Raw genomic sequence first — 27,987 nt, forward strand, 5'->3', positions numbered from 1 at the left:
ACGGCCGATGAACTTTACCCGGTGTGAAACAAACCTTCGGCCCTGTCACCTTTGGACTCTCTTCTTCTCTCCTCCTCCTCCTCCATCTTACCCCCCCAGTGCCGTGATCCGCAATGTCATGCCAGGATGATCGCGCTGGGGCCGCAGAGACTGTGCAACCACGTCCCCGACGACTTGGGCCACGCTCGCCAGGACGCCGTCATGTTGCCCATCACCTGCACCAAACAGCTGAAAGAATGCCATCCCTCTGGTGGCGGTTGCATTGCAGCTTGACCGGTGCTGCTCGGACTCTGGCGGATTCCCGAGCATCGTCGGCGTCGAGGGCAGGCCCAAAATATACACGAATACTCCGATGTCTCTCCAGAAACTCTTATCGACGAGGCCTACAGCGAATACCATAAACGGTCCGAGATTGCCGTCCCTCGCAAAGACTCGTCGTAGGATCCGAATTGGTGCCGTTTTGTCTCCCAAGAAACACGACGGTTGAAGATCCGAATGATCGTTAGCCTCGAAGCTACGCGTCATCCTAAGATTTCGCCCCCCCCCCCTCCCCCCCCCTCGAACTTTGGAGTCAAAGCTTCCCAAGTATTTGGAGAGACAATCTTGTTTCCCTGTGTTTGGACGTTTTAGTAGCCTCCTCTCTGACTACATCCTTGCTGCGCCCTTTTCCAGATTCGTCGCCAAGATGATACGCGCGGACAGCGCACGGCGCACGGCACCAAGTCGGGGTTGTGCTTTGATATAGACCTTGTCCGCCCTATATCCTTGACTCACTCAGCCAAAGGGGGGGAGGTGAACGCCGACGCTGGGCAGTCTTCGCCGAGTTGCCTGTCTGATGCCTTAGAACTTGCACACTCACACTGTCGGCTGCCTCCGCGATTAGATCAAAAGGTGGGCAAACCGTGGGCGGGCGTTGGCAGAACAAGATTAAACATCAAGGTGCAACTCTGTTGCCTCGGCCTCGGGTGGCTCCGAACGCAGAAAAAAAACAAAAATCCAGGAGAAGACAAGTGATGTAACAAAACCCATTCCACGGCTCCCACCGGCACCGCAGCATATGCGAGAGGAGCCGTGGATCCGGTTCAGTCGCTCTGGTCGTGTGTCGCGAGCCCGCTCGTCACCGAGTGAACAGCCACAATCGTTGTCGTCGAGCTGCGGGTTCCGCGCTCGGAGAACGGAGGGACAAGGTTGTTTATAGGTTTATAGATGGCTAATAGCCGAGCCCTTGGCTCTGCCAAGCAATGTCAAGTTTCTGACAAGCCCCCATTCCCAAAATCCCAACACCCTCCTCGACCACAGTACGGCGTGTTGGAGGGTCGAGTATGCGTGGGAAGCCGTCAAACACACACAAAGTGCAGAGCCAAGACGGGTCAACACGCTTGGCGTCCACATGTCAGCCAGGGCCCTTAGTCGGCAGCCGGGAGGGACCAAGTTGAACAAGCCTTCGTTGAGACCAAAGGCACCTCAGAGCCGTTGTTAAACTACATCGTGTGTCTCCCCCCCGTCCGCTCTGCCAGGGTCCCCCAAGGGTCGATCTACTGCCGCAGGAGGGGTGGGGAGCAGGACGGGGGATCCCCTGTGGGCTCTAGGGCCGAGGGGAAAAGCTTATGTGGTTGAGATTGCGCACTCGTTTCCAGATCCTCGCGCTTCACGGGCAAGGAGGGGGGATGCGGTTAAACAGGCTAGCCTTTTTGTTTAATGTCGGTACTAGAGTTCCGAGGAAACGCTCTCTCGTCCGAGGACTTTTATCGTTCAGGGCAGAAGAATAAAGACACAAACAAGCTCACAAGCTCGCAAGCTCGCAAGCTCGCAAGCTAGTGAAAGTGATAAAAAAGAGATGGAGCTGAGCGGGGTTCCTGGAGAGGAATAAGATTGACTGGCTTTGAGACCATGGCAGCTTAGCTTCTCGGCCGCGAGCTCCCGAGGGCCAGTTTGGGTGGTAGAGCGGCCGTTGGAGTTTCCAATCCGTGCCGGCGAGCCTCTGCCCTTTCCCGAGATATATCAAATGTTTCGTCGGAGTGGCGAGTGGGGGACAATCCTGGGCTTGCGTCGACTGGTCGGACCGGGATTGATGGGCGATCACACGCTCGGGTCTGACCGCGCCTGTCTCCCCGATTCGTGCGGGCAGCTTGACAAGTATCAGGCGACAGCGTAGCTTGCCTCGGATGTGCGGCCTTGCTTCCCGTCAATCACGAGAACGAGGAAAGACGAGGCATTGGTGGGCAAGGTAGAGTTGCTCTTGTAGGGCCGTTTATACGCTGCATATAAGTAGAAGCGCGCGTCGTCTTCACGATGTGCTGGCTTGCGTCCGTCAACCAAGGGGACACGCGCAACACGGTGCACTTGGAAGGACTTTAGCGATTCGTACTCAGTCACGCACACTCGGATTATGGCTTCGGATCCGGGTATCTCGTTCAAGTGGAACTGTTGTGTCTGTGTCGAGAGAAGGGAAGGGGGGTGCATAACGGCAAACTGTAAATCGCTACCACCTGCCCTTCCAAGGCCATTCCATTTTCTGCCAGAGGATCTACCTTTGTTCGTCCGAAGGCAATCTTACCTTATGGATCCCTGACAAAACAGGGACTGCCGGTTCGGCGATTGCGGCCCGATGAGCTCTGCCTTGACTCGACATCGCGTTCGCAGCCGACCGCTGAGCACGACAAGGGCGCAAGACATCAAGTGCATACAGGTCAAACAGAGGAATAGAGACAAGATATGAAGTCGTTACTGGGGCTTTAGTGGTCCACCGAATGGCGGGATATTGCACTCTCCTAGAACCCAAGGTGAGGTATGGTGAGGCGACGCGGGAACCGAGCATTCCTCGAGGACTTCACCTCACCTTCACCACAAACCTCGCTCTGATAATGAACACTCATCGCTTTCCGACCCCCGTTCCTTTTGGTGAATCCCCCCTCGTGGGCCTTGGTAGACTTCCTGACCAAACCGCGCCGGGATAATCTCTTCGACCTCCCCGACCGCTTCCTGCGCCGAGTACCGTCTAAACATTCCCCGCGTTTCGTTTTGTATGCCCAACTCGTCAAGAGACCCAAGCACAGTCGCGCAACGGGCCCGAGTTAAGCGACCTTGATGCGGTGGATGGACTACTATCCGGCCCCCAAAGGCAAGCAGCCACGGATACCCATCGACGACGACGGGCCGACCGAGATGCCTGGCGCATACCCCCAGGTTCGTTCCATCGTCCCCCCCCTCCCCTCCCGGCGCCCGTAACACGCCAAGCCGTGAGAGAAAGAAAGACAAGCTAACCGGGTTCGTCTCTCCTCGCACCCGTAGACGAGCCAGATCCAGTGGCCCGACGTCCGCCACGCGAGCGCCCCGCCGCAGCAGCCAGCGCCCCGCGCCGCCGGCGACCCGGCCGTGGGGAGGCTCCTCGAGTGGAGCGCCGGCATCGACAGGAGCATAGCCGAGATCAACCGGAAGCTGGACTTCCTCCTCCTCGAGACTAAGGACTTCCGCGGCATGGAGGCGCACTACAGGGCGCTGCTGCGGGAGCAGACGTCGGCGGGCACGGCCCTGCCCAACGCGTGCCGACGGCTCGACGCCCATAGGCAGAGCGTCCTCGAGACCGTGCAGAGGCTCGACGGGACGGCGAAGCAGATCGAGGGTCTGGCGCTCGACCTCGAACGCCTGCGGGAGGGCAGCGAGGTCACCGTGTCCATCAAGCCTGGGAGGAAGTGAGTCGCCACCCACCCCTGCAGCCCACCATGCGGTCTGGCACCGGGGACGCGAGGGGGGGGGGACCGATTACTGACAGTGGCGCAGAGAACAGTAGGATATTGCTTGTGTGTATGCGGTTCATGCGATGTGGCGAGAAATTCTCTTCTTCTTTCCCTTTTGTATTGCTCGGGACACAATTTGTCCACGGAACTCTGCATTTCGGATGGGATCCTCGGTATTTCTCCTGCATTTTTTGGAATTCTCGAGGCATGCAATGCGATTGGAGGGTTTTGGACTGGGTACCAATGTGCACCGTGGCTGGCTGTCAAAGGGGGATGATACATTGGATCGGAAGACACACGTCGGCACCCTGCCGTGTGGCTTGTGGTCCTGCGACCCGGCACAGACAGGGCAGAGAGCGCTTCCGAGGCCGCTGGACATGGAGACGATGAATGTGGTTCAGAGCACGAGTGACTTTTGCATTTCGGAATGGCATAAAGAGCATGGCATAGCGGCGTGGGACATTTCTCAAGCAAAACCATTCCTTCACCTCGGCTGCCTGACGACGGAACACATCTGATAAGTTATAGAAAGCTGAAAGTCATACGGAGGGGACGGGGAGAGGGATGGTAACAGTCCCGTAGACCCTGCTTCCGTCTCTAGAGCCAGACCGATGTCCCAATTGCAGGGACGAGTATGCCCCTCGCGACCTTGAGGGCGATCCTCTTCCGAGATGCTATCACGTCCCCCATGACTACGTCTTGAACTGCTCTGCCTTTTCAGCCCCGGGGTCGGGACGTCAGGCATATCGTGCGCGAGAAAGGAGCAGATCCTCTCCCGGCCAAACCCGTCTCCGCATTTGACGACAAGCAGCTTCGCGGGCGAGTTCAGCTCCTTGACCGTCTTGTTACTGTAACACACCCGCCGTCGGCCTCATCGCGTGCTCCGGCGCCGGGAGTAGACGTGTATAAACACGGGGGGCTGCTAGTTCTCGTAGACCCTGGCGGCCTCGGCCTAGGCCCTCTGCTGGTCCGGTCCAACGTAGCCCATTTACACGACGTCGTGGAAGTTGCCGCTCAGTTCGCTCAAGTAGCACGTGAAGACGCCCACGGGGCCGACCAGCTGGAACATCTTAGCCACTGACCCCCGTCAGGTGTCGGGGTTCCGCTCGATGAGCACGAACCGGGCGCCCGGGTAGGCCATGGCGACGTCGCGGGAGCATTCAGCCGCGGATGTCAGCGATGGCGTCGTAGCCGCCGAGCCACTAGTCGCCAGGCCCCAGTCCCGGCCCCGGCTGCTTGTCACCACGGCGTCGTTCATCATGCGCATATCCGGCACGCCGCTCCGGAAGGCCTCGAGCTGGTGGTGCGGCCTGTAGCCCAGCGTCTTGAGGGCTTAGCAGAAGCCCAGGGTTGCTTTCCTATGGGGCGGTGGATTCGCGTCAGCTATACGCCCCATTGCCCCTGCCACCAGAGCGGCATGGGAGGAGGAGGCGGGGCCTATCGTCCGAAGCTCGGAAGGATGACCCTTCATCTCCCGAGGGTGCGGGTGAGCGGGCTGGCGGTCCATGTATCGCGACGTGCTTGCGCGGCGGCGGGTTTGCAGGGGCTCTTGGACCCTGTTTCTCGAATCGGTTCACCGCGACGACGGAACGGACCAGACAGAGGCTTGACGAAGCTCGCCCAGTGGTACCGCATTTTCAAAGCAAAACGCCGAAGGGAGGAGTCCAGCTTGACGCATCGTACTAGGCGGCTGCAGTTGATCATCGACACGCAGATCCATGCCGCGCCAAATATACATATATATATGTATATATATATATATTAAAAAAAAAATTAACTCGTATAGACGCGCGTGGTGTCTTGTCCTTTGTATTTATTTTATATCGTTCAATGGTCGTCACGTTCTTTATCCCCCTCCCATTGTTCCACAACCCCCCGCCTCTCTTTATTCCTCGAACGCAAAGACGCTCACGGCAGGCAGGTCAAGAAGTCGCCGAGCCTGTCGATGACGAACTGCTGCTGGGCCTTGTTGGCGGTGGTCTTGAAGCTCGCCTCGCCGACGCTGACGGAGATGTAGCAGCCGGGCGTGTCGACGACCTTGACGTCATCGGGCAGCTTGCCCTTGTTGTCGCAGATGGTCGCGTCGTCGTGGAAGAGGGTCGGGTTGATGCGGCTGAGCACCCACTTGAACTGGTCCGCGTCGTTGCACTCGTCGGTGACGTCGGGCATGTTGACGTTCAGGAAGGTGTAGAAGGGCAGGTAGGGGGTGCCGGCGTCGACGAGCTTGGTGACGAGGCGGGTGGCGAGCTCGGCGTAGACGGTGCTATGGGCCGGCACGGGTTCCGTGTTCCACGCGTTCCTTTGGTCTGTGAGGCCGGAGAAGGAGATGGCGGGGATGCCCTTCTTGCCGGCGGCGTAGGCGGCGGCGCCGACGGTGCCGGAGAACTGCACCTGCAGGAAGAGGTTGGAGCCGACGTTGGGGCCGGCGACGGCGAGGTCGGGGACCGAGCCGTTGAAGAACTCCGGGGCGAACTGCTCGAGGCCGAAGCGCATCGAGGTCACGGGGTACGAGTTGACCCAGCGGAGGTCCAGGCTCGTCTCGTTGACGCCGACGGGGCCGCTGTTGGCGGGACAGCTGTCATACTCGCAGGGCGTGGTACGCAGGCTCGGTTCGGAATCGAGGGAGCCTGCGAGGTGGCATGGTCAGCGGGTGTTATCCTGCAGAGCGGGAGGAGGAAGGGTTAGGGGTGACGGACCTCTGCCGGACTTGTTCTCGGCCGGAGCGGAAAGGAGGACGCTGTGGCCCAAGGCCTTCAAGGAGTCGTGGAAGACGCGGGCATTGAGCTCGGCCCAGCCATCGTCGTTGGACTGAATGATGTTCAAGCCCTGCACGGCGAGGACCTGGGCGAGCAGGGCGAAGGTGGCGTCGGCGCGCATTGTGTCAAGGTTGAGCGAGTGTGAGCGAGCCCGGGGGGGGGGGGGGGGGACGACGGTGGAGACGAGGAGGGCGAGGGAGCCGGAGGAGTGGGAAAAGAGCGTAAGGCGAAAAGAGCGAACGGGGGTGTCTTTTCCAAACCTCTTCCCTGGTGATCGACGCGGAAGCTGGCGACCTTTTAAGTAAAGAAGCAGAAGACGCAGCAAGGCCGACCGATCAACCATCATCACCATCACCCCCGGCCAGCCATCCATCCCCATGCCATCCTATATCAGGCTATCCCCGTCCATGTTGACATCCCTCCCTCGCCCCCCCAGTATCATGAACCGCCTCGCCCACGAACCACAGCCGTCACGCGAAAGTGGAAGGGGCGCGTAGTGGGACAATAGTGGACAAGAGAATAAACAGGCCGGAAAGGTAAAAAGGGACCCCATGACGGCAGGCCGTAAGAAGATGTAAGATGATGGACCAAAAGGTCCTCGCTCACTGGCCATGCATGAACCCGCGCCCCCCCTGCAACATACCCTGCCATCCAATAACAACTGACAACGTCTAAGCTCCCCTGAACCAGGGCGACCCAGGGGTCTATGGTAAACTACCTACCGAAGTGAGCTTTCTCCGGGGCCGAACAGACGAACGGAGAAGCTGTGCATACATACTAGTAGCATATTGCGGCTTTCCTCCTTCCTTTCGCCATCCTCCCCACCCCACCAGTACGTGCTTTGCATTGCGGTACCAGTAATCCAACCTGTCGAAAGAGGCTGTGCCGAGGAACCGGAATAGGGAATGCAGTGGCCGCCGTGGGCGGAAGAGCCGGTGCCGGGGCCGGGGTAGGACCTGTTCCCATCTCGATAAACTATCGACGGGCAATAGATGCCAAACGTAGAAGGCAATCTTAACACTATACGTAGTACTACGTAGAACATTCGGTGTGTGGAGAAAAGAAGAATGGGGCAGTCGCAGGGGCAGCCGACCCTTCTATAACCGAAGTCGTCCCGATGCATCGTCGCAAGTGCTTAGCGGAGGCCGCCGCCAGACAGTCTGTAGACATCGTGTACATAGTAAGCTCTGAGGTATCGTGTAGGTAGGCAAGTAGGGTATCGGACATGACGCTTTTACCGTGGTTTCTATGACTGCGGCCAATAAGCCCGACAACTTGACAGCTCGGCAGCCGAACCTTCTTGTCCGCCGTCGTCCAATGAATGGTTGGCTCACTCACTTACCAGGTGTTTCTTCATGCTCTCTCTCTCTCTCTCTCTCTCTCTCTCTCTCTCGCCGTTTCTCTCTCTGTGTGTCCCTCGCTCCTCCTCGTCGACACAATCTTTGACTCGTGACCAAGGTTCCATTCGGCCACCCCGTCGACCAAAGTGCGCAATTGGGCCCCACGAGGCTGAGGGGGGTAACCCTGTGGAAATGCAGGGGAATGCATGAGACGAACGGATACAATAAGCCTCCCCTCCTCTCTCGGCTGGGTAGCGGTAGAATGCCAGTGTGATTTGGTCGGCGGCCTGTGAGTTAAACCTATTTCGGAATACATTATGTCAGCGCCAGCAAAAACAGTATTCCGGCTTAACTGACCAATGAGAAGGTCAGGATTCAGAAAGTTACATAAAGTTAAAAACTCTTTAGATTTAAGTAATTCAAAGTCAAGGCAAAATAGAGGCAACAGCTACAATTAATTTAAAAATCTGTTATATCACGTGACCTGTTTGATTAAAGGGTAAAACCCTTATTGCGATAGTAAAGTCGTATGCGTTGCCGTTGCTCTTTGAAGGTTGGATATGAGGGCTTAATCTTGGGCATCGTGGGCGTCTGTTGGCGATGGTGGATTTGCGGCAAAAAGGGCGTTTTTTGCATGGGTTATGGACGTGGGCAGTGGCGGTGGTGGCAGTGCCTTCCTAAATAGGCTTAACTCACCGGCCGCCGACCAAATCGCACTGGCATTCTACCGCTGCCCCTCTCGGCTACTCTGCACACAGCGCAGCTTCCGGCCTGTGCGGCCTTCGCCAACCCCATGCGAGACAGATGCGCCACAAAAAAGCCCCCTCCCGATGTCGCCCACTCCAGGCGTCGCATCGCGTCAGCGGTAGGGGGGTTACATGACGGCGGCGGTTGGCTGGGAGGTCGTAGTCCGCCACAAGGGGCTGGTTACCTCGTGAGGCTGACTGATGATGGATGTTTGATGCTGATGATGGTGATGGCTGTTTGATGATGCTGATGATGATGATGATGATGCTGATGATGCTGCTGATGTTGATCAAAAGAGTTCTGTCTGCATCCAAGCACTCCGGTGACAAAAGAAACAGCGCCCGTTTTGCCGATGCCGTATCATTTCACCAAAGCACAACGAACACCATCCGTCGCTTGAGAAGGCCCACATTGGATGGCAAGAAACCCCGTCTTGTTCCCGTCTTCTGTGCTTCGGCTTTATTGAATGCCAAGCAGCTCTCCTAACGCGCGGCGGTGGTGATAAGACAGGAAACGGCCCCCTTTTTTGTTTCTTCTTCGTCACCCCAAGTGCCAAGTCAATAAATGTAACGCCGTGGCAACGACGTGACCGACGGGCATGGCTGGTCCTGAACGCAAACCAAACACACACGCACGCACACACATACGCGTCCCGCCGCCGGCTCTAAACGGCGGCTGCGTCGCTGGTGACACCTGTTTTTTTTTCGACATATCTCGACAAGAGACGGAAGCCGATGCCGGGTCCTTCATTCGGGAGACAAAAAGAGAAAGAAAAAAACAAGAAAAAAGGAAGGAAGGAAAAAAAACAAAAAAAACGCTTTGGTCGCCTACTGGAGCTCGCAGGCAACAGTAGGATTTGGTGGTCCTTGAAATAGAATATCCGGCGACTGACTCGCTACAAAAGGTTGTGGGTGGGGGAGGGCGACTTGGACCCCACGGTCCAGGACCGGTTTCATCACTTTGTGGATAAACGAAACGTTTGGAGGCACGACAAACACGACGCTGCCATTTTGTGTGTTTTGCTCGTGTGCGCAGTCGCACCCTTACTACTACTGTACATGGTATTGCGATGAAGAAGAAGACGAAACTGCTGACGAGACATGACATGACATGACAGAAAGAGAGAGAGAGAGCCTGGGATTCCATCATTGCAAGAAATCGGCCGGCAGCTCGGGCCCTGGAAAGCGGTCAGCACGACTATTCACAACACGGAGCAGAGAGGGGAGGGGAGGTGAAACTTGCCCCAGACGTGCAGGTTGTCCGGCGACGCGGGGTTGTGGTGCGTCTCCTCCGAGTCGTCGAGGAGGTCGCCGTCAACGTAGTGCTCCATGATGAAGCCCGAAGGGTCGAACCTGTCGCCATCAAGTCAGCTAGGGCTCTACTGATGTCCGGCCGAGGGGAAACCCTCCCCCTCCGCCTGTTGGGACGCCCTTACCAGTAGTCAAAGATCTGGCTGCCCATGATGTGCCGGCCGACGCCCCAGCAGCTCTTGTGGCCCTGGTGCCGCAGCCAGTCGTGGCCGAGGACCTGCGTGTCAAAGTCGTGCGTCTCGAACGACGAGTGGTGCACGTGGAACTTGGGGCCCTCGAAGAAGAAGAAGCAGTGGTGGTCGACGTACTCCTTTCCACGCGCGAGGCGGAAGAAGACCGTCACCTTCTTGTCCTTGTCGTCCGGCGCGTGCACGAGCTGTGTTTTTTTTCACAACCACTTTGGTCAGCTAGGCCGTCTGCGTGTGCGTTTGCGTATATGTGTAAGTTGTGACGCGGGTTTTACTCACCTCGCTGGGATAGAGGTTGAAGTTGCTGGTATAGAACTCGTACGCCTTGTCAAAGTTGGTCAGGCACACGCCAAAGTGCCCCAGCTTGTGCACCGGCGCCGGCCGCTTCGTGAAGCGCTGCTTCTGGTTGACGTCGCGGTGCTTCTCTGTCGGCTATCGCTGACGTGTTAGCAGAAACATTGTGCCCACACATGTCTAAAAGTCACCCCCCTCCCGTCATTGTGGCTGGCTCACAAAGTTGAACTTGAGATTGGGGAAGCCCGGGTCCCTCTTCTCGACGGGCGTCTGGCCGTGGACGAGGTGGAACGACCAGCCGTCGACCGGGTCCTTGAAGGTGACGCACTTGCCGCCGCCCGGCACGTCCTCGAGGTCGTAGATGGCCGTCGCGCCCGGCAGCGTCTTGGACGCCTGCTCGAGGTCCGCCATGGACTCGACGACAAAGGCCGGACCTCCGAACTCGTCTTCGGCGGCCTCCTCGGCGCACAACACGAAGGGCTCGGTGCCGTAGCCGCGGTAGAACGTCCTGTTGCCCCTGCGCTCGATTTCGAAGAACCCAAAGTCGTCGTAGAACCGTCGGGCGTCGTCAATGTTCTTGTGCTTGTAGAACACGTGCGCGAGGCGGACGAGCTGGATCTGTCGTTCGGGCATGACGGGCGCGCGTTTTGGGACGTGGTCCTCTGGGATAGATGGATGATGGTGAGAGTCGCGGCAGACCTGGCTAGACTGCGGTGGTAGCAAAACTTGAAAACGGCGAAGAGTCCGTGTGACGGTTAAAGGGTCGTAGTCGTCCTATATTTACAGCTGGGTAGCGATCCACGCTTGCAAGTGCTGTAGGAGTCCTGCCCGCTGCTTATGGAGGGGGGGAGGATCCCTCGAGTTTATCTCCCCGCATTACCCCACCAACGTCCATCGGGTGATGCATGTTACGCTCGGTACTTGCACTGGATATCAGAGTCCGGTGAGAAGAAAGAATGGCGGTGGAGGTGGCGGCGGCGGCGGCGGCGGCGGCGGCGGTGGATGTGTAGAGTTGTGGGAGGTGTTCCCCTGAGATGATCCATGGAGGAGGGCGAGACGAGTGCCAATTGGATCGAAACAAACAATGTGATTGTGCTAATTGGTGCTGTTTGTTCAGCTGCTGAACGCACTCGAAATTGCCTTATCTCCTACCCTATTCTCTATTTTCAAGTTAAGGGGGCGCCGTTGTGTAACATCAACATGGCGTGGTGCCGAAACCAAGACAGCGCTGCTCGGCGTTGCAGCGCTTTGACTAAAGGGGCCCCCTGGCACTGGGCAACTTGAGGGCTGCATGTTAGTCCGTCTTCGCCATTCCTGGCCCGCCCGAGACGTGCAGTGAGTGCACCATCGTCTCAGCAGGGCGAGCGGCGACGCCTTGTACACGCGGAAGCATCTTCACAGACGTCAGTCGGGCTGCCGAGTGAGTCTCCCGAGCGACCATCTCTAACGTGCGGGCCCTCCTCGGCGTAAACGAGAAACGCATGAAAGACGAGGGTGTGACACGCAGCGCACGCAAGCTTTCCGGCCAGTGGCTGGTCCATAGCTTTCGGGCCCAAAAAATGGGGGCCGAATCGACACAGCAAACACCAGGGATTCGTTGGAACTGGGGAGTGAAGTCGATTGCCTCAAAACTCAATTTACCCGCCTGTTTGTTTGATCCGCCGTCGTCACCAAACCGCGGGGTATCGCCCGACATCGTTGGCCCCGAGAAGGCGGGGAGGGGGCGCCAAGAAACCCGAAAGTCCGTAAATCCGTACCGCCGTTGGTTTTGGCCCGATGTGACTTGACAGACAGATGGACAGAAGGTTCGGCAGATGGCGGTCGGACGAGACGAGCACTGTTCCATCGAACCAAACTATCGAACCAAACTGACCGCCGCCCGCGGTTCGCTCAGGGTCCCATCGGATCGGAATAGAACGATCGAGGAAGAATGGCACGGCAGGTGGGCCAGCGGGCGGGAGGATTAGCGGAACCCCGCGAACGCGATGCATCCAGGAAGACTGTGCCGGGAAACCGCTCATTTCTCTACTTCACCGCCCCGGCCGGGACATCTCGGCCCCGCCTCCAATAGCAGAGGATACCGCTCTGTGTCCCCGATAGCCTGGGGCGCTCACTCCTCCTTGGTTTTGCAGGGAGCTCATTCTCAGCATCCCCGCTCCAGAGCGGATTCCTCAACCCGGCGTTGTGGCAGAGTGGTCTAATGCGCAAGACTAGAAATCTTGTTCCTTCGGGAGCGTCTGTTCGAATCAGGCCAACGTCGACTTGTTCTTTTTGTCCGTTTCCAATGCTAGCTGGCTGTTACGGTATACATCGTTTCGGTTCGAACCTCGTGGTGGTGGTGGTGGCAGCAGGACGTGGTTGGTTAAGATGTTGTCCGTTTTCGTGCCCGTTAAGTATGAAGAACAGAAGTCTTGTGATTTCGTTTTCCTTCCTGGTTCAATTGACGTGCTTTGCCGGAGTCGAAGGGAACCTCGGAGGATGGGATTTCTGTTTTCTCGATGTTTTTTTTTTCCTTTTTTCCTTTTTTTTTTCTTCCACTTTCATCTTGTTTCCCCACCAGCCACAGGTACGTACTCCAGATACGTACCCTCCCTCCCTGTCTGTCTGGCCAGTGCTCTGCGGGCAGTGACGAAGCTCTGCCGCCTTCCTTTGCCCCTCCACCAGATAATCCCATTCCAGATTCCATCCAATTCGCTCATCCACCCTGCGCCTGACGGCCGTCTCGATTTCTCATATTATTCCCCCCCTCTCCATACGAGACCGATTCCGAAGCGAGCCTCCTCCCTCCCTAGAGACTTCCCTAACCGCCACGATGCCCAAGAAACTCTCCAAGAACCCGCACGGCAGCAGCACGCCCTCGACCTCGACCTCGACGACCAGCTCCTCCGCCGCCGCCCTCTCCCTCCCGCGCATCCTCACCGACGGCCTCCCCCTGCCGGCCCTCGTCGTCTTCGACCTCGACTACACCCTCTGGCCCTTCTGGGTCGACACCCACGTCGCGCCCCCGCTCAAGGCCAACGCCGCCCACGCCGCCGTCGCCGACCGCCACGGCGAGTCCTTCGCCTTCTACCCGGACGTCCCCCGCGTCCTATACACCCTGCCCCTCGCCGGCGTCCGCATCGCCGTCGCCTCCCGCACCTCGGCCCCCGACCTCGCCCGCGACATGCTCAAGCTGCTGCACGTGCCGCCGCCCGGCGCCGACGAGCTCGGCGGCGGCGGCGGCAAGAAGGACAAGGCCAAGAGAGCGCTCGACTGCTTCGACGGTCCCCTCGAGATCTACCCGAGCAGCAAGATCAAGCACTTTGAGGCCATCGCCCGCAAGACGGGCGTCGCCTACACCGACATGCTCTTCTTCGACGACGAGAGCCGGAACCGCGAGACGGAGAGCCTCGGCGTGACGATGCACCTCGTGCGCGACGGCGTCTCGTGGGCCGAGATGGAAAAGGGCGTGATGGAGTGGCGCAAGAGGAGGGGATACTTGGGATAGGCGGCGGTGGCAGCGGCGGTGGCAGCGGCGGTGGCAGCGGCGCCGTTGCGTGGGTTGGGCGTTGCCGTGCACCCACACTCGTATTGTACATATACACGCATGCACATACACACACACACATACACACACACTCACACACACGGAGAAAGATGGGATGATGGAACCTACACTACACTGTGGACGCCAATCAGGGTATCCTCCATAGATGAGATGATTTAGCGTCATGATACCAAGCTTTTCGGATTAGAAGAGAGGGGGAAAAAAGTAAACAAAAACAAAACAAATGCCTTGTTTGATCGTGGTCATCTAACTCCAGCCCCATGTTGCCTTGCCTCGTCCCGGAAAAATCGTGTCCTCGGGGTATTTGATGATAGCCGTGTCCAAATCACAAAATAGACGGATCAGATGCTGTTGTGCAAAAAAGAGAAAAAAAATTGCAAAAAAAAAAAAAGGTTGCACTACACCGACCCCCCCCCCCCCCCGTTACACGCACCCAAGCGCGCGCGTGCACCCCTCATGAACCCAATTCGACGGAAAAGTAAAAAAGAGAAAAGGGTTCACGCCGCCACCTCTGTCGGAGGCGAGGCCGTGCTGCCCTCGGTGTGCTTCTCGGCAACCTCCTTGGTATCGGAGAGGGACAGCTTCTGCAGCTCCGGCGCCGGCGAAAGCTCGACGGGCTCCGTCTGGGTGCCCTCGGCGACGCTGCCCTCCTTGGTCGCGGGCGTGGCGGCGGGGGTGGGCTCGGCGGCGGCGGGGCCCTGCGAGGGGGGCCAGGTCTTGGGGACGGAGCAGATGAGCTCGTTCTGCTCGACGCCGCCGACGCTGCCGAGGCCGACGCACTCCATGCGCGCGCCGTCGGGGGTCTCGCGCCACACGGCGGGGCGCGACCGGAAGCGGTCGTGGCCGGGCTCCCACCTCACGACGCCTTCCCAGGCCGGGTCGACGGTCGGCTGGTCGCCGAAGGCGAACTCGAGCTCGCCGCCGTACTGCTTCGGGATGTTGCGCGGCTCGATGAACTGCTCGAGGGTCGGGCGCACCTCGTGCGGGCTGAGGATGAAGATCTTGGAGACGGTGATGGGGTCGAACCAGCGCTTGACCCAGCCCCAGACGGTAGAGAAGAAGACGGGCGCGCCGATGATGAAGATGCCTGCGAGTGATTCTTGTCAGCCAGGATTGGTTCCATGATATGGGGGGGAAGAGGGAAAGAGACGACAAAGAAAGAGGTGGGGGGGGGGGGGGGGGGAGAAGGGGTGCTCACGGTCAAGCGTCTCGGGGTAATGGGCCGTCGCAAGCTGGCTAGCAGCCTGCATGTGGCTCTTGAGGTTCCAGAACTGCTTCAGGCTGACGCCCGAGATGTCGACAATGTTGGTGCTGAGGGTGATGGGGGTCTCGCTGTGCTGGCGGTCCTGCAGCTGGGTGGAGAAGGGCTGGTTGAAGCGCGTCAGGTTCTCGTAGAGGGCGAACAGGCGCAGCATGCCGGCGGGGGTCTTGCCGTCGAACTTTGCCTTGCTGAAGCTCGAGTCGCGGCCGGTCTTCTCGTAGTTGGCGATGGTCTTGGCGTCGAGGGTCTTGACCTCGAACAGGTAGACGGGGATGCCGCGGCGGTCGCGGCGGCCGAGCCACTGCGGGTACAGCCGGCGGCTCTGCTCAAAGGCGTCGAGCTCGATGGTGCGGTAGAGCACGTCGATGTCGTTGGCGGCGCGCCACTCCTCCGTGTCCTTGAACTGCGTGAGGGCGTCCTCGGGGACCCATCTCCGGGCGCGCAGGTATCGGCTGCGGGCGGTCGAAGAGGTCAGAATCCGCTCGGGCTCTTTTCCCGGTACCAAAAAACAAAAACAAAAAACAAAAAAAAAAAAAAAAAAGGGAAGAAGAAGAAGAAGAAGAGAGGATTTCTACTCACAGCAGAGTCGGGTCGTCGTGGGACGCAGGCGGGCCGGGCTTGTACAGCCCCTTGTCCTCGAGGAGCTTCCTGAAGGCGGCCAACTGGGCCTCTTCGTGCTCGGTAAGGTGGCCCAGATGACCGTGAGGGTAGCCGACGTTGGACGCGGTTGAGGCGTGGGACTCGACCCCGGCCGCGGGATCGGAGGCGGCGGCGGTGTCGGTCGTCATGGTGGTATATGGTACACGCACAGCGCTCGTCGGTTTGCTTGTGTGCGGGGGTTTATTTTTCCCGGTCGTTTAGGTCTGGTCGACGTTGACGGGCCTTTATTCCGAGGGTGAGATTCTTGTCGGGTGGGCGGCGGTGTATGAGAGGCGGCGGTCCTCTTAGCTACGGAAAGGAGGGGGGCGAAAAATAGAAGGTAAAAAAAATAAAAGGAAGAGGTCTTACTCGTCAGCACGACGTTGTGAGAAGTGAGATCTCGTCCCCTTTTCGGGGTCGGGAAGCATACCGGTAAGCGGCATGACGGGCAGATCCAGTAACGGAGTCACAGTCGCGACTAGTACAACTAGGTAGGCAGAGACTACTTAAGGTAGCAAGTACTTGCTACTACGTCAGTACGTAGGCACTACTGGCGGGATCAGCGTGATTCATCTGCTGTCCCCAGGTCAGTTGTCGCTGTCACTGTCGCTGTAGCGTCTCGCTTGTCGCCTTATCGCCGCTGCATCTACCCGGCCCGGCCAACCAGCGCCCGGTAATTTACGGACTTTTCGGACGGATTACGTCATGCAGCGTGGAGTCCCAGTCGCGCCCGAGGTGGGTAATATGTGTGTACTTGTACCTGGTACATGGCACATGGTACCTATAGGCAGAAAAACTCCATCTTGGGCTTTTGGGAATAACCTCAGTCCGTCAAGCCCAAACAATCTTGCCCGAGCAATATGCGTGTCGACATCACGCGTGTGCCCGATGCCTCCACTGTCGGACATTCTCGCATGGCGCCAATCTCAACAATTCCTTCTTCCCGACGCAGCCGGCCCCTATTCGGGCTGCTGGTCCCTTGGCCCTACATGGTTTATGTCACAACATGGCTATCCGGCGGTGCCGCGCCACCGGATCCTGCGGCGCGAGGCGAACCAATGGCCGAAGCGACGGCGTGCGGAGTCATGGTGGAGACACAAATGAACCAACCTCTGAGTCGAACCGCGCGCTTCGCTTCTCGAACGCAAAAAAACACCAAATTGCCCACGCCAACTTTGCACCGCGACCACACCTTCTTCCATGGCTGCCCCGTGCTTGTTTGTTTGCTTGTTGCCCACGCGCCTTAGACGTGACCTGTTGACCTGATTCCATTTGAACATGCCGTGTGTCTCTGTTACGGGGCCTCCTTGTTCATGCATCTGGAGGGCTTTATCTCCCGTCTGGGGAATTGTCCACCTCTCCCCCACTCGCCAATCAGAAACTGTTGAGGGAACCCCGGTTCGCCTAATCGGGCAACCTGATGTCCGGCTTCCGAGATACGCGGATAACCGGACGGCCGTCTTGCCTATCTGCCCGCCTGCCTGTCATTGCAAGGCGTGGGTATACAAGGCTGAAACTTTAGAGAAAACCCAATACCTATAAGAGTGTAACATGAGGCAACCACGAGCAGAGCGCGAGGCTTTTTCCCACATCACAAATTCCTCGTATCTCTTCGTCCCGGCGATACTCCAGTATAGATGTATGGTGAGCATATATTTGCCTATGTTCGAGGAACCAGGAGCGCATCTCGGTGGCCTGTTTTACGCGTTGATACGTGGCCAGGGTGTGACGCGATTAGGGGGGTCATGACCAAGACGCATCGTTTCAAAAGTTGTCTGGATACTCGGGAATATATGCGCTACGAAAGTTCAAAGACGCAACTCTTAAGATTTAGGGCCTGATCGGCAAAACCGATAACAGTCCGATATCAGCTGTACTCTAATAAGAAAATACATAGGGTTAGGGTTAACGAGAGTTTAATGCAAGGCGAAAGGTTAATTCAATGAATGTACTGCTAGAGCCCCTCCAACAGCTGTGGCCAGCTGCAGCCTACTGGCACCACTATTGCCAGCGCCTACCCACTATTGCCAGCACCCGCCTACTATTGCTAGCGCCTGCCTACTGTTGCCTACTGTTGCTAGAGATATTAGTCTATTTCTGACACTTAACCTAAGTCTAGAGGCTAGTAATAATTTATATAGGGGAAGTAGGGGATTTAGTAGATCTACTAATAGAAATGTTATATTTCCTAGTAGTATATAGCCTACTTTAATATCATCAGAGTTCTGTAATATAGAACTAAAATCATGATGTATACTCCTGTTTTTGGCCTAGTGTAGCATAATTTAAGTTTTTTGGTACTTGTGGCTAGTGCTTAGTCTGTGATATTGGTCCTTATTTGAAGTGTCAAGTGATATCGGAGTGTTAAATGACATCGGCGGAGCCGATCAGGCCCTTACTTGTATTTTGACTTTGTACGGTGATTCGGCGCTTTGGGTCAGCATTTCGACCGTGATAAGACAGTCTGAATGGAGCCGGACCAGAAATGATGCTGAACTTTGTCAGTTCTCATTCGTTGGAATACGGAATCGTCGCTAGAAGCCCACTCGTGCTGATGAACGGATCCGTGGATTGATCGCAATGTAGCAAGTGTGCCGTATCTAAACATAGCTGGAGCGGACTAGAAGGTCACCACCAGAACCTAAGCCGACAAAGCTAGCTCAGGATGAATTACGGCCTGTGCAGACGCACAGAGCAAGCATAGAGAGCAGTCCGCTTCAGACGTGTACTTCAGCACTAATATCAGATCCAGTAGTACAGACTACAAGAGAGTTACTCCGGTAGGAGGAGCCTAGACCGGTACAAATGCGGGTATAGAAGATGAGTGGAATTCGTCGCTAGATATCGATAGCAACTACGTTAGTATCGCTGCCTTCTCAGGCAACGGCACGCAAGAGTTCATCCAGGGCTCCTGCGAGTTGCGCATCCGCAGAATGACCGACATGCGCTTAGCGGATAAAGTCGAGTCGAGACTGACGAAGCCGGAAAATAAAGGACTGTTTGACTGGGATACGATAGTTGAGAATGATGCTCGATCGACTGACTGTATTAGCCGATGGACGCATAGCCGGGTGTTCGCATTGATCCGTTTTCACGATTACACAATAAAGATCAAGGTCCGATATAGTGTAACGTACCTTCGTTACAAAATAGAGACCACACTTCTGAGCGGGTGTGGGCAATCAGTTACAAGGCTAATCGAGAAGATAGTTCCCCCCCTCGAGCACATGTTAGAATTGGTTGCGAAATGCTGCAGAAAGGCTTTCTTTGTCGCTGCAATCCGCGTGCTGATCTATGGCCCGGGATTGACGGTCACGGTGCCGAAAAAAGAAAAAGAAAGAAAAAATGACAGAGAGACGATTCCCAGGGAGCTGGGCACGAGAAATCGCATCTAATGCAAAGCGGGGGAGCACCAGCCTAGTATTATCTGCGGGATCCTGCATCACATCACGCAGCACTGACTGGGAATTCCTCATGATCGGAATCCGTGGCAAAGGAAACTTGCCGAAGGGGGGGGGGGGGGGGGGAGGGTCTAGATCTTTGTTGTCAGTCCCGCCGACGGCGATTGGATCATGCGTTTTGCGGCTGGCTTGGCTGTGATGATCGTGGAGCCGCAAACGGCCTCACGGACATGGGCACCCGCGTCATCTATAAGCAGGTGTGTGTGTGTGTGTGTGTGTGTTTACCGGCATAGATGGACGAATCCGACGACGACGGATGTGGCACCCGGGCCTGTCGTATGTCACGGAGCGACAGCCCTAGACCAAGTTCGTCCAGCAACAAAGGCGAGCCGGATTGATGGATTATCAGCACATGCAATGGGGAAAAGACATCAATTAGCGAGCACACTCCCATCCCCCCATGGCCTGGAATAAACCGATTTGCTGTTGAATCACCAGGTCTTCAAGAGTATCGAGTCTGATTGCGAGGCATCCGTCGCCTATCAGGATGAAGTATACCATCGAATCTCGGCTAGCATACAGGCGCAAGCCGTGTTGCGTTCTCGGTCCGGCGCGTTCTCTATTCCCGGGAATGCTCTCAATGCTTCGCAGTGGCATGGGTGGAAGCGCGATTATTCATTCGTTCATTCGTCTTCCTAGCGCTGCCCCATACTTGGCCTTCTAGTTACCTGCCGACTAAACAAGGTTCAGCCGGGGCTTGTAGATCCCCCGCCAGGGATCAGCATGTAAACTGGACCGAGTGAATCGCGCGCCGTCGGAGCCGCTTCCCGCCTGATTGGATATCTTTGATATTCCTTGTACAAGGGTGGTTCGTACCGGTGATCGGGTGGGATCTGGCGAAGCAATGAGACAAGGGAAACCCCCCTATAAGAGATCCAACAGAATCGACGTGTCTCAGAGCACTGCTATCTGGTGTCTTCACTTCCATTGCCCCCTACCCCGGCAACAAACAAAGCAGTGCAATCGTAGTCGACATGACTGCCAGGTACAGCCGGCTCCGGCCTAGTGCAGCCGATGAGCCATCCCGGCCTTTGCCCTTGGCCGTGCGATCTGACGGCGTCAGGGCAGCCAGTCCGTTCCGAGATGCTCCCTCGACCGTCCTTGGGACCAAAAAACGCTGCACAGCATTGCCAAGCCGTCTGGGCAAGCCCCCCTCTCCCTACACTCCCGGCTTCGGCTGTAAGGATTACCGCGTTGCGTGCCTCAAGGACCCGAGCCTGTCTGAGCACTAACATTACGTTGCGTCTCCGGAACCACCGACTAGCTAGCAGCCCGTCTCGTCCCGGCGGGCGGGTGGCTTGCCGCTGGGCGTGCAGCTCGGCTCTGCCTGGCTGCCCTCACGTTTGCATTCCCACTCTCTTTCAACCGACACAGCACATCAATCTAGAACCCGTCCATCCGTTCCTCTGCCTCTGGGATAGTCTCGAGCCCAACGATGCCGCCGATGCTTTGTCTGCCGAAGGGTCCTACTGCATGACAAGTCCGCGGCCATTTCTAGGGGTGCGCCTAGCCCATCTGCCATATGCGTCACAATCGTAAAGCGATATGCTTCGCGGCGGAATCGCCATCGCTGCCCGTCCCGCCGTCTTGGGCGATGACAGATTGAGTGTCCTTGCCACTGCACACCCTTTGCTTGACCTGCACAATCGAAGAGGGCTAGTGTCTCAATCGCCCATTTCCCATTGCGTACAGTTTGGGCTCTCCCAGGCGGTAAGCTGTAGCCTTTTGCGCCGTCGCTAGCCCGCCTGTGGAAAGGTCGAGGCGGTCCTCGATGCGATCACGGTGAGATCTAGATCTTTACGGTGCGGTATAATATAGAACTGACATCGCCCAGATTCCCGAACAAAATGACCCCCCTGCGCCCCATATCAAGGTCGTCCCTGGGACAGAACCCGAGAAAATCAACGAGTTTTTCTCTAAACCCTTTGTCCGGAAACCCCATCGTCTTTGCTTCGGGTCCCTTGGTCCCTTCAAGCTCTACTACGGCCGACTTCATCACTCGTCCACGTTGCTCATCGCCAACCACATCACGATGCGTTGGCCTTCCGTGTTCCTGGCCACCATCGCCGGGTTAGAAGTGGCCCAGGCCCACGGGGACGGGCCGCACGTCAATGTGGTGATGCCGCGTCGTCGGAGCCTGGAAGAGCTGCGGCAGAGGCGGGACTCATACGAGGCGTGGAACCCTCCAGCGGTGGAGAACGAGCCCCGAGACGGCGACGAACAGATTCTGGGGGCTCGGCAAGCAACAACCACCGCCGGCGTCGCCAACACTACCATTCCCCTCGGGGACAATTCGCAGTGCGGGCCCGGGTACGGGAGGTGTGACGACGGGTACTGCTGCTCGCCTTCGGGGTAAGTGGCTCGGAAGGTCCCGAGTGCCTTATACGCCAAACAAATGTTGACAAAACTTGCTTGCCAGATACTGCGGCCAAGGCTCGGATTACTGCAACTCGCCCGATTGCCAAATCAGCTACGGCCCGGCCTGCGACGGCAACCAAAGGCCCACCGGCCGGGATACGTCCAACGATCCGAGACCCTTGCTTGGCAGCATCCCCTATGGCGGCGTCGGTATCTACGACTGTGTTAATGACGGCGACATCGCCATCACCTACGATGACGGCCCGTATATCTACACGGATGCCATGCTGGATAACTTCAAGGCCCACGGCGCTGTTGCCACCTTCTTCATCACCGGGAATAACATCGGCAAGGGCATGATTAACATACAATACCCCGCCCTCATCCAGGTAAGCCTCCTGGCGTTGCATCTGGGAAACACCTCTAACCGACCCAGCGCATGATTGCCGAGGGCCATCAGGTTGCCAGCCATACCTGGTCACATGAAAATCTGGACTCCCTGACACAAGAACAACGCCAAAATCAGATGATTTACAATGAAATCGCCTTCACTGATATCCTCGGTTTCTACCCCACCTATATGCGGCCCCCTTACTCTATCTGCGGTGCCGACTGCCAGAACCAAATGGTCCAGCTTGGATACCACATCACATACTTCGATCTGGACACCCAGGGATACCTCAACACCGACCCCAGCCAGATTAACAATAGCATAGCTATATGGGACGCAGCCATGTTAGCTCGCTCGCCCTGTAACGGTAGCTACCTGCACATTGAGCACGACATCCACCAGCAGATAGCGACGACACTTACCAGCCACATCCTGGACTCCGTAGTCGCCAACGGATGGAACCCCGTCACCGTCGGCACTTGCCTCGGGGACCCCCCGGCCAACTGGTACCGGAACACGAACTACAACTACAACTTCAACATCACCCCCGTCAGCGCTCCGGTCTGCGCACCAACACCCACCCTTAACTCGGCCATCTCCACGGACGGGTCGTGCGGTGCCGACAACGGAAAAGTGTGCCTCGGCTCGATCTACGGCAACTGCTGCTCCCAATACGGCTATTGCGGTAGCGACGCGGATCACTGCGGCGACGGATGTCAGACTGCTTATGGCAACTGCACCGTCTCCAGTGCCGTCCTCACCAGCCCCGTCGCCAACGCCGTCCTCGCCAGCTCCGCCACCGGCGCCGTTCTTTCCAGCCCCTCCGGCACTAATACTGCCGCACCTGTTGTCCTCACCTCACTCAATGGGCTTTGTGGAACCCAGAATGGCAATACCGGCTGTCTTGGCTCGGCTTTTGGTAACTGTTGCTCTCAGTACGGTTACTGCGGTAGCACCGTGAATCACTGCGGCACCGGATGTCAGACTGCTTATGGCAACTGCACCGTCTCCAGCGCCGTTCTCGCCAGTTCCGCCGCCAACGCCGTCCTCGCCAGCCCCTCCGGCACTAACACTGCCGCACCTGTTGTCCTCACCTCACTCAATGGGCTTTGTGGAACCCAGAATGGCAATACCGGCTGTCTCGGCTCGGCTTTTGGTAACTGTTGCTCTCAGTACGGTTACTGCGGTAGCACCGTGAACCACTGCGGCACTGGATGCCAGGCTGGCTTTGGCAACTGTACTGTTACCAATTCTGCCCCCGCTTCCAGCTCCGTCTCCCGCTCCGTCTCCAGCTCCGTTCTCGCCAGTTCTGTTTCCAGTGTTGTCCGCGCCAGCTCTGTTTCCAGCGCTGTCGGCGCCAGCTCTGTCTCTAGTTCCGTCCGAGCCAGTTCTAGCGCCACTAGTAGTGTACCTGTTCCTGTTGTCCTCACCTCGCTCAATGGGCTTTGCGGAACCCAGAATGGCAATACCGGCTGCCTCGGCTCGGCCTTTGGCAACTGTTGCTCTCAGTACGGTTACTGTGGTTCCACGACCGGTCATTGCGGCACCGGATGCCAGTCCAGGTTTGGATCATGCGGTGAGTACAGCCCAGGGTGGTGCCGTTGTGCGCGTGAGGCAGCGTGTTTGACTTACTATCACCTGTCGATTATGTTGCTAACCGTCATATTCAGCAGGTCAATCTTCGGCATCCACGGCCTCTGGGGCAGCGCCTACTTCATCATCGAGATCTATCTTGAATCAGTCCATCAAAGTTTCGTCTGCTTCGTCTTCTGCAACCAAGTCTTCCTCTTTGTCGAGAACTACATCCGCCTCGACTTCTAGGACTGCGTCCACTTCCTCCAACCTGTCGAACCCGCTCTTTAGGACTTCACCCGCTTCGTCCTCCTCGTCTGGGACCAAGTCTGCAACGACATCAAGATCGACATCTACTTCATCTTCTAGAGCTACGTCTACTTTGACAACCAGGTCGACGTCTGTTTCATCTTATACTGGTTTCTTGAATCAGCTTCTGAGCGCCTCATCCATTTCATCGTCCTCGTCAGCAACTGGGTCTATCTCGATATCTGGGTCGACGGCCACTTCAACAACTGGGTCAACGTCTGTTTCATCTTCTGCTACTCTTTCAAGTCAGCTTCTCAGTGCTTCATCTATTTCCTCGTCCTCGGCAGGAACTACGTCTACCCCGACATCTGGGTCGACGTCTGCTTCCTCTGCTTCATCGTCTTCACCTGGCACTACATCTTCTTCGTCTACTATCCTTGCGTCTACTTCTTCTCCTACAGACTTCTTGAATCAGCTGGCCGGAGTTGCATCCTCGCTGTCTTCCGCAGCAGAATCCTCCTCTTCATCGCCGTCTACTTCCTCTCTCGGAACTAGCTCTACATCGTCTACTATCAATCTCTTGAATCAGCTCTCTGGTACTGGGTCCTCCTCGTCATCTGGAACTGTGTCAGCTTCATCTTCCACAGCTTCATCTTCTACAGCTTCATCTTCTACAGCTTCATCTTCTACAGCTTCATCTTCTACAGCTTCATCTTCTACAGCTTCATCTTCTACAGCTTCATCTTCTACAGCTTCATCTTCTACAGCTTCATCTTCCACAGCTTCATCTTCTACAGCTTCATCTTCTACAGCTTCATCTTCCACAGCTTCATCTTCTACAGCTTCATCTTCTACAGATACACCTTCCTCATCATCTACCGCTACTTCCGCCTCATCCTCTACAACTACATCTTCTACGACGTCTGAGACGATGTCCGCCTCATCTTCAGGCGCTCTATTGAATCTATTGAATCAGATCAATGGGGTCTCGTCCTCTCCAACTTCTGCAGCTACGTCGGCCTCAAGCTCTAGCACTACATCTTCGTCTGACACACCTTCTGCATCGTCTTCTAGCACAACGTCTTCCGATTCGAGCAGCACATCGCCATCCTCATTATCGACTACATTTAGTTCATCTTCGTCAACTGTCTTGTCGTCTTCATCGTCTTCCAGTAGCTCCTCCTCCTCCTCCCTGAGCAGCTCATCCTCCTCTTCCTCTTCCGGAACTTCTTCGTCATCGTTTTCCAGCACATCTTCCACGTCCTCAGCGGCATCACCTAGCGTCAGCATTTCCAAGAACGGGGATTTTTGCGGAAGGCTGTGGGGCTCAAAGTGCTCCCCAGACAAGTGCTGTACTGCCGGCGGGTTTTGTCTCTCAAACCGTGGGCTAGGTGGCGGAATTAGTGTGCTATGTATGGGTTGCCAGACAGACTACGGTGGTCCCTGTTCCTAATGCCGACGGCACAAGGAAGAAATAGTGCGGAAGAAAAGAAAATAGAAGAAGAAAAGGGGTTCACGGTTAGGGTTTCAAACTTCGCAGCAGAGACGTCATCTTTGAATGTCTGGTCCGCTGAGGAGTTTCGGGGAAGGGTGAAAGAATTAGCGTCCAATTTTGGTGTAGCAAGCGCAATATAGTTCATAATGTAATCAAAATATGCAAAAGAATGAACAAATATTTATTCTATCTTATAGAAACAAGTAAGAAAAAAAAGAAAAAAACCGCTGTAGAACTGTCACTTAAGTGTTTCTCGTGTGCCGTTCCAAGCTTTGACAGTACCGGTCTCTATTAAAACCTATCAATTGTCCTTGACATATACGCCGATGCCGTTCCATGACTCGGCTGCGTGTCTAATTTCTTCTGGCAAACTGTAAACGAGTATCTTCCCACCCACCGAGTTCAATGGCGCAGATGTTGCCTGCAACCTCGTCGCCCGTGGTCCCTGGCTTGAGGATGCGGGAGTGGAATGCGAAGTGGCTGGCGCTCTACACTAACAATAAAGCCACAATCTGTCTGTACGCCACAACAAGGACGTGGACGGCACGGGAGGGGGGCGGGGGGTTCCGTGTTCATAATGTTCATCGCCTGGCGCCGTCATCGTTCCAGTAGTCGGCAGACCAGGCTGTCATACCAGATCAGAAACTTGCCTAGCTGTATCCGTATTGAGGGAATGTTCAGAAGCAAAATCCGTACACACCCGTAGCGGGCGTACGACAAGAGTCTTAAAGTCTCACCCCTCCCCCTAAATTGACGGCCTGATTCACCCACCGAGGACGTTGGTGTGGTATGCGCTCGCGTCGTGATTGGCCGAAGCTCCGATATCGAATGTGTCATGGGTCCCCCACCCCGGAGCTAAGACAACCCCGGCCTGCCGCATCGACCTTGTCCGCCCCCCCCCCCCCCCCACCCCGTCCCTCGGCTTCTCCCTATCTCGCCCTCTCTCCCCCTTTCAACAATCCATCATCCCAATCCATAGACCTCCGACATCGTTGGAGACACACCCATCGACCCCCCTTTTAGCCACCTTACGCCTATACACTGGGGGAACAGCCTGCCATTTCCCACTCGTCCCGGACTTCCTTCGGTCTTTATCACGAGCCTCCCTCTCTCACCCCGCGATCCCCGTGCTTATCGCTCCCCTTATCGGACAGCCCTGAACCCTACCTACCTTTTGCCACGCTCCCTCCCTCGTCGATAGCAACTTCAGCTTCCCGTCGCAGCCGCCGGCCGAATTCGTCGTGCAAAACGAACCCAACTCCTCGAAGACCCTCCTCCAACAATGGCAATCTACGGCGCCGTCCCTCCTCCGGAAGACGTCGACCACCCGGTCGCCGCACACACCGACGTTCCGCCGCCGCAGTCTCAGACCCCGGTCGCCACCTACCTCGCCGCCCAGAACGCGACGACGACGACGACGACGACGACGACGGCCCCGATCGACATCGAGGCATGGACCGTCTCCGCCCTCGAGTCCCTCAGCGTCAGCCCCATCGCCCGCGGCACCGGCGCGCCGCTGCTAGCCATCGACCTCGACCAACAACAGACCAAGAAGGCCGCCGCTGCCGACAACGCGCCGTCCGCTCAAAATCCCCCGATCCGTCGGCCACTGAGCCGGAGGGACAGCCAGAAGAAGAGGGACGCGCTGCTGAAGGGCAGCGAGGGCAGCCGGCAGCGTCGGCGATGGGAAAACGGTTCGTCATCTTTACCCTCCCCGCCTTTTGGTTCCCTCAGTGTCAATGCTGACCCTCTCCCCTTCGCTACAACCCAGACCGTCTCGTCGGCGTCCCCAATGCCCAGCCCCCCCTCCCCAGCGACTGGGAAGTCCGTCCCACTTACCCGGTCCAGGTCGTCCCCTACCAGGTCGCCCAGTTCTGGGACACCGGCCTCCGCCAGCGCATCGAGGACAAGACCTCCCGGCTGCAGGCCCAGCGCAAGAAGCAGCAGCGCAAGGACGGCTCCGCCACCGGCCTCGGCGTCGGCGAGGTGCCCCGCGACCTCCGCGACACCGCCAAGCGCACGCCCGCCGTCCGCGGCTGGGTCCGCGTGCTCGAGGAGCCCGTCCGCGCCTTCCTCGCCGAGCGCAACGAGGCCAGCGACGCCGAGGGCGACAGCGAAGACGAGGAGATTGTCTTTGTCGGCCGTCGCCAGGGTACGGCGGCCACCGGCGGCGGCGTCGGGTGGAAGAAGGCCCGCAGGGAGGTGGGCAGCGAGCCTATCGACACCGGCATGGTCTTTGACGCGCTCGGCGCCGACGATGAGAGCGCCTCCTTCAAGTACGCTCTCCCCATCCCCCACCCCCAAAGCAGCCAGCGGCGGCGATGATGATGATGCCGTGTTCCCCTTGCTGACTTGCCACCGCAGGCGATGGCTGACGCACTCCATCTCGGACTACTACGGCCTCCAGTCCCACTCCGTCACGACGGGCGAGCCTGCGCGCAAGGTCGTCTACGTCACGGTGCGCGACCCCGATACCTCCCGCGCGGGGCCGAAGAAGCGTACGGGCCTCCCGCGGCCGCTGTGGGAGATGTGCTGAACCCGACCGACCGCCGTGAACGTTGTCTTGCCACTCCCTTTTCCGTTCCCGTTTCCCTTTCTCTTTCTGTAACATCCCCTTTCACCTTCTTTCCTTTCTGCGCGTC

General features: G+C 57.2%; 12 protein-coding genes and 1 non-coding gene across 13 annotated transcripts; 7 read left to right on the plus strand and 6 right to left on the minus strand.

The window, feature by feature from the left end:
* Positions 1-3,096: 3,096 nt before the first annotated feature.
* LY79DRAFT_589287 (uncharacterized protein) lies at positions 3,097-3,696 on the plus strand (the record flags this gene model as incomplete). The annotated part of the gene is made up of 2 exons (XM_060561015.1): positions 3,097-3,186; positions 3,292-3,696. 2 exons carry the CDS (start codon positions 3,097-3,099, stop codon positions 3,694-3,696), a joined length of 495 nt encoding a protein of 164 aa, XP_060415335.1.
* Positions 3,697-4,824: 1,128 nt separating this feature from the next.
* On the minus strand, positions 4,825-5,156 carry LY79DRAFT_668757 (uncharacterized protein; the record flags this gene model as incomplete). Its single annotated transcript, XM_060563566.1, has 2 exons — positions 4,825-5,061; positions 5,127-5,156. 2 exons carry the CDS (start codon positions 5,154-5,156, stop codon positions 4,825-4,827), a joined length of 267 nt encoding a protein of 88 aa, XP_060415336.1.
* Positions 5,157-5,645: 489 nt separating this feature from the next.
* LY79DRAFT_578760 (5'/3'-nucleotidase sure) lies at positions 5,646-6,614 on the minus strand (the record flags this gene model as incomplete). Its single annotated transcript, XM_060559972.1, has 2 exons — positions 5,646-6,364; positions 6,434-6,614. The coding sequence occupies 2 exons, from the start codon at positions 6,612-6,614 to the stop codon at positions 5,646-5,648; spliced, it is 900 nt and encodes a 299-aa protein (XP_060415337.1).
* A 32-nt stretch (positions 6,615-6,646) lies between these two features.
* LY79DRAFT_549906 (uncharacterized protein) lies at positions 6,647-7,875 on the minus strand (the record flags this gene model as incomplete). Its single annotated transcript, XM_060557517.1, has 2 exons — positions 7,272-7,875; positions 6,647-7,211 (listed from the first exon to the last, which is right to left on the minus strand). Coding segments are annotated over exons 1-2 (673 nt in total), but the record flags the coding sequence as incomplete, so codon positions are not given.
* Positions 7,876-9,337: 1,462 nt separating this feature from the next.
* On the minus strand, positions 9,338-11,418 carry LY79DRAFT_549910 (glyoxalase). The gene is made up of 5 exons (XM_060557518.1): positions 10,592-11,418; positions 10,358-10,510; positions 10,016-10,266; positions 9,823-9,932; positions 9,338-9,757 (listed from the first exon to the last, which is right to left on the minus strand). Exons 1-5 carry the CDS (start codon positions 11,003-11,005, stop codon positions 9,726-9,728), a joined length of 960 nt encoding a protein of 319 aa, XP_060415339.1. The 5' UTR covers positions 11,006-11,418; the 3' UTR covers positions 9,338-9,725.
* Positions 11,419-11,561: 143 nt separating this feature from the next.
* On the minus strand, positions 11,562-12,478 carry LY79DRAFT_159749 (uncharacterized protein). Its single transcript, XM_060551132.1, has one exon. It carries the CDS (start codon positions 12,216-12,218, stop codon positions 11,667-11,669), a length of 552 nt encoding a protein of 183 aa, XP_060415340.1. The 5' UTR covers positions 12,219-12,478; the 3' UTR covers positions 11,562-11,666.
* Positions 12,479-12,550: 72 nt separating this feature from the next.
* On the plus strand, positions 12,551-12,632 carry LY79DRAFT_t91. The gene has a single exon. It is a non-coding gene; the product is annotated as a tRNA-Ser (tRNA).
* Positions 12,633-13,489: 857 nt separating this feature from the next.
* On the plus strand, positions 13,490-13,901 carry LY79DRAFT_549915 (magnesium-dependent phosphatase-1). The gene has a single exon (XM_060557519.1). The coding sequence runs from the start codon at positions 13,536-13,538 to the stop codon at positions 13,857-13,859; it is 324 nt and encodes a 107-aa protein (XP_060415341.1). The 5' UTR covers positions 13,490-13,535; the 3' UTR covers positions 13,860-13,901.
* Positions 13,902-14,416: 515 nt separating this feature from the next.
* On the minus strand, positions 14,417-15,968 carry LY79DRAFT_513069 (CRAL/TRIO domain-containing protein; the record flags this gene model as incomplete). The annotated part of the gene is made up of 3 exons (XM_060554452.1): positions 14,417-15,006; positions 15,118-15,632; positions 15,760-15,968. 3 exons carry the CDS (start codon positions 15,966-15,968, stop codon positions 14,417-14,419), a joined length of 1,314 nt encoding a protein of 437 aa, XP_060415342.1.
* A 2,425-nt stretch (positions 15,969-18,393) lies between these two features.
* Positions 18,394-19,295, plus strand: LY79DRAFT_160054 (uncharacterized protein). Its single transcript, XM_060551133.1, has one exon. The coding sequence runs from the start codon at positions 18,753-18,755 to the stop codon at positions 19,212-19,214; it is 462 nt and encodes a 153-aa protein (XP_060415343.1). The 5' UTR covers positions 18,394-18,752; the 3' UTR covers positions 19,215-19,295.
* Positions 19,296-20,918: 1,623 nt separating this feature from the next.
* On the plus strand, positions 20,919-23,850 carry LY79DRAFT_629737 (polysaccharide deacetylase; the record flags this gene model as incomplete). Its single annotated transcript, XM_060562151.1, has 5 exons — positions 20,919-21,062; positions 21,115-21,632; positions 21,700-22,027; positions 22,075-23,201; positions 23,700-23,850. The coding sequence occupies exons 2-5, from the start codon at positions 21,313-21,315 to the stop codon at positions 23,848-23,850; spliced, it is 1,926 nt and encodes a 641-aa protein (XP_060415344.1). The 5' UTR covers positions 20,919-21,062; positions 21,115-21,312.
* Positions 23,851-24,619: 769 nt separating this feature from the next.
* Positions 24,620-25,510, plus strand: LY79DRAFT_549927 (uncharacterized protein). Its single transcript, XM_060557520.1, has one exon. It carries the CDS (start codon positions 24,782-24,784, stop codon positions 25,301-25,303), a length of 522 nt encoding a protein of 173 aa, XP_060415345.1. The 5' UTR covers positions 24,620-24,781; the 3' UTR covers positions 25,304-25,510.
* A 988-nt stretch (positions 25,511-26,498) lies between these two features.
* Positions 26,499-27,981, plus strand: LY79DRAFT_160070 (R3H-associated N-terminal domain-containing protein). The gene is made up of 3 exons (XM_060551134.1): positions 26,499-27,039; positions 27,117-27,621; positions 27,710-27,981. The coding sequence occupies exons 1-3, from the start codon at positions 26,628-26,630 to the stop codon at positions 27,879-27,881; spliced, it is 1,089 nt and encodes a 362-aa protein (XP_060415346.1). The 5' UTR covers positions 26,499-26,627; the 3' UTR covers positions 27,882-27,981.
* Positions 27,982-27,987: the final 6 nt, after the last annotated feature.

This window comes from Colletotrichum navitas, assembly GCF_030913465.1.
Source record: "Colletotrichum navitas strain CBS 125086 chromosome Unknown LY79scaffold_21, whole genome shotgun sequence".
NCBI classification, from domain to species: Eukaryota; Fungi; Ascomycota; class Sordariomycetes; order Glomerellales; family Glomerellaceae; genus Colletotrichum; species Colletotrichum navitas.

Bases quoted from the DNA above. Each gene is read 5' to 3' on its own strand.
- LY79DRAFT_549910 (XM_060557518.1), bottom strand. From the start codon at position 11,005: ATGCCCGAACGACAGATCCAGCTCGTCCGCCTCGCGCACGTGTTCTAC. The intron at 10,511-10,591 runs GTGAGCCAGCCA...CGTCAGCGATAG, and splicing joins CCAATCTCAAGTTCAACTTT to CCGACAGAGAAGCACCGCGA. The intron at 9,933-10,015 runs GTAAGGGCGTCC...TGATGGCGACAG, and splicing joins AGCCAGATCTTTGACTACTG to GTTCGACCCTTCGGGCTTCA.
- LY79DRAFT_159749 (XM_060551132.1), bottom strand. From the start codon at position 12,218: ATGGAACAGTGCTCGTCTCGTCCGACCGCCATCTGCCGAACCTTCTGT.
- LY79DRAFT_549915 (XM_060557519.1), top strand. From the start codon at position 13,536: ATGCTCAAGCTGCTGCACGTGCCGCCGCCCGGCGCCGACGAGCTCGGC.
- LY79DRAFT_160054 (XM_060551133.1), top strand. From the start codon at position 18,753: ATGACCGACATGCGCTTAGCGGATAAAGTCGAGTCGAGACTGACGAAG.
- LY79DRAFT_549927 (XM_060557520.1), top strand. From the start codon at position 24,782: ATGTCCGCCTCATCTTCAGGCGCTCTATTGAATCTATTGAATCAGATC.
- LY79DRAFT_160070 (XM_060551134.1), top strand. From the start codon at position 26,628: ATGGCAATCTACGGCGCCGTCCCTCCTCCGGAAGACGTCGACCACCCG. The intron at 27,040-27,116 runs GTTCGTCATCTT...GCTACAACCCAG, and splicing joins GCGTCGGCGATGGGAAAACG to ACCGTCTCGTCGGCGTCCCC. The intron at 27,622-27,709 runs GTACGCTCTCCC...TTGCCACCGCAG, and splicing joins GATGAGAGCGCCTCCTTCAA to GCGATGGCTGACGCACTCCA.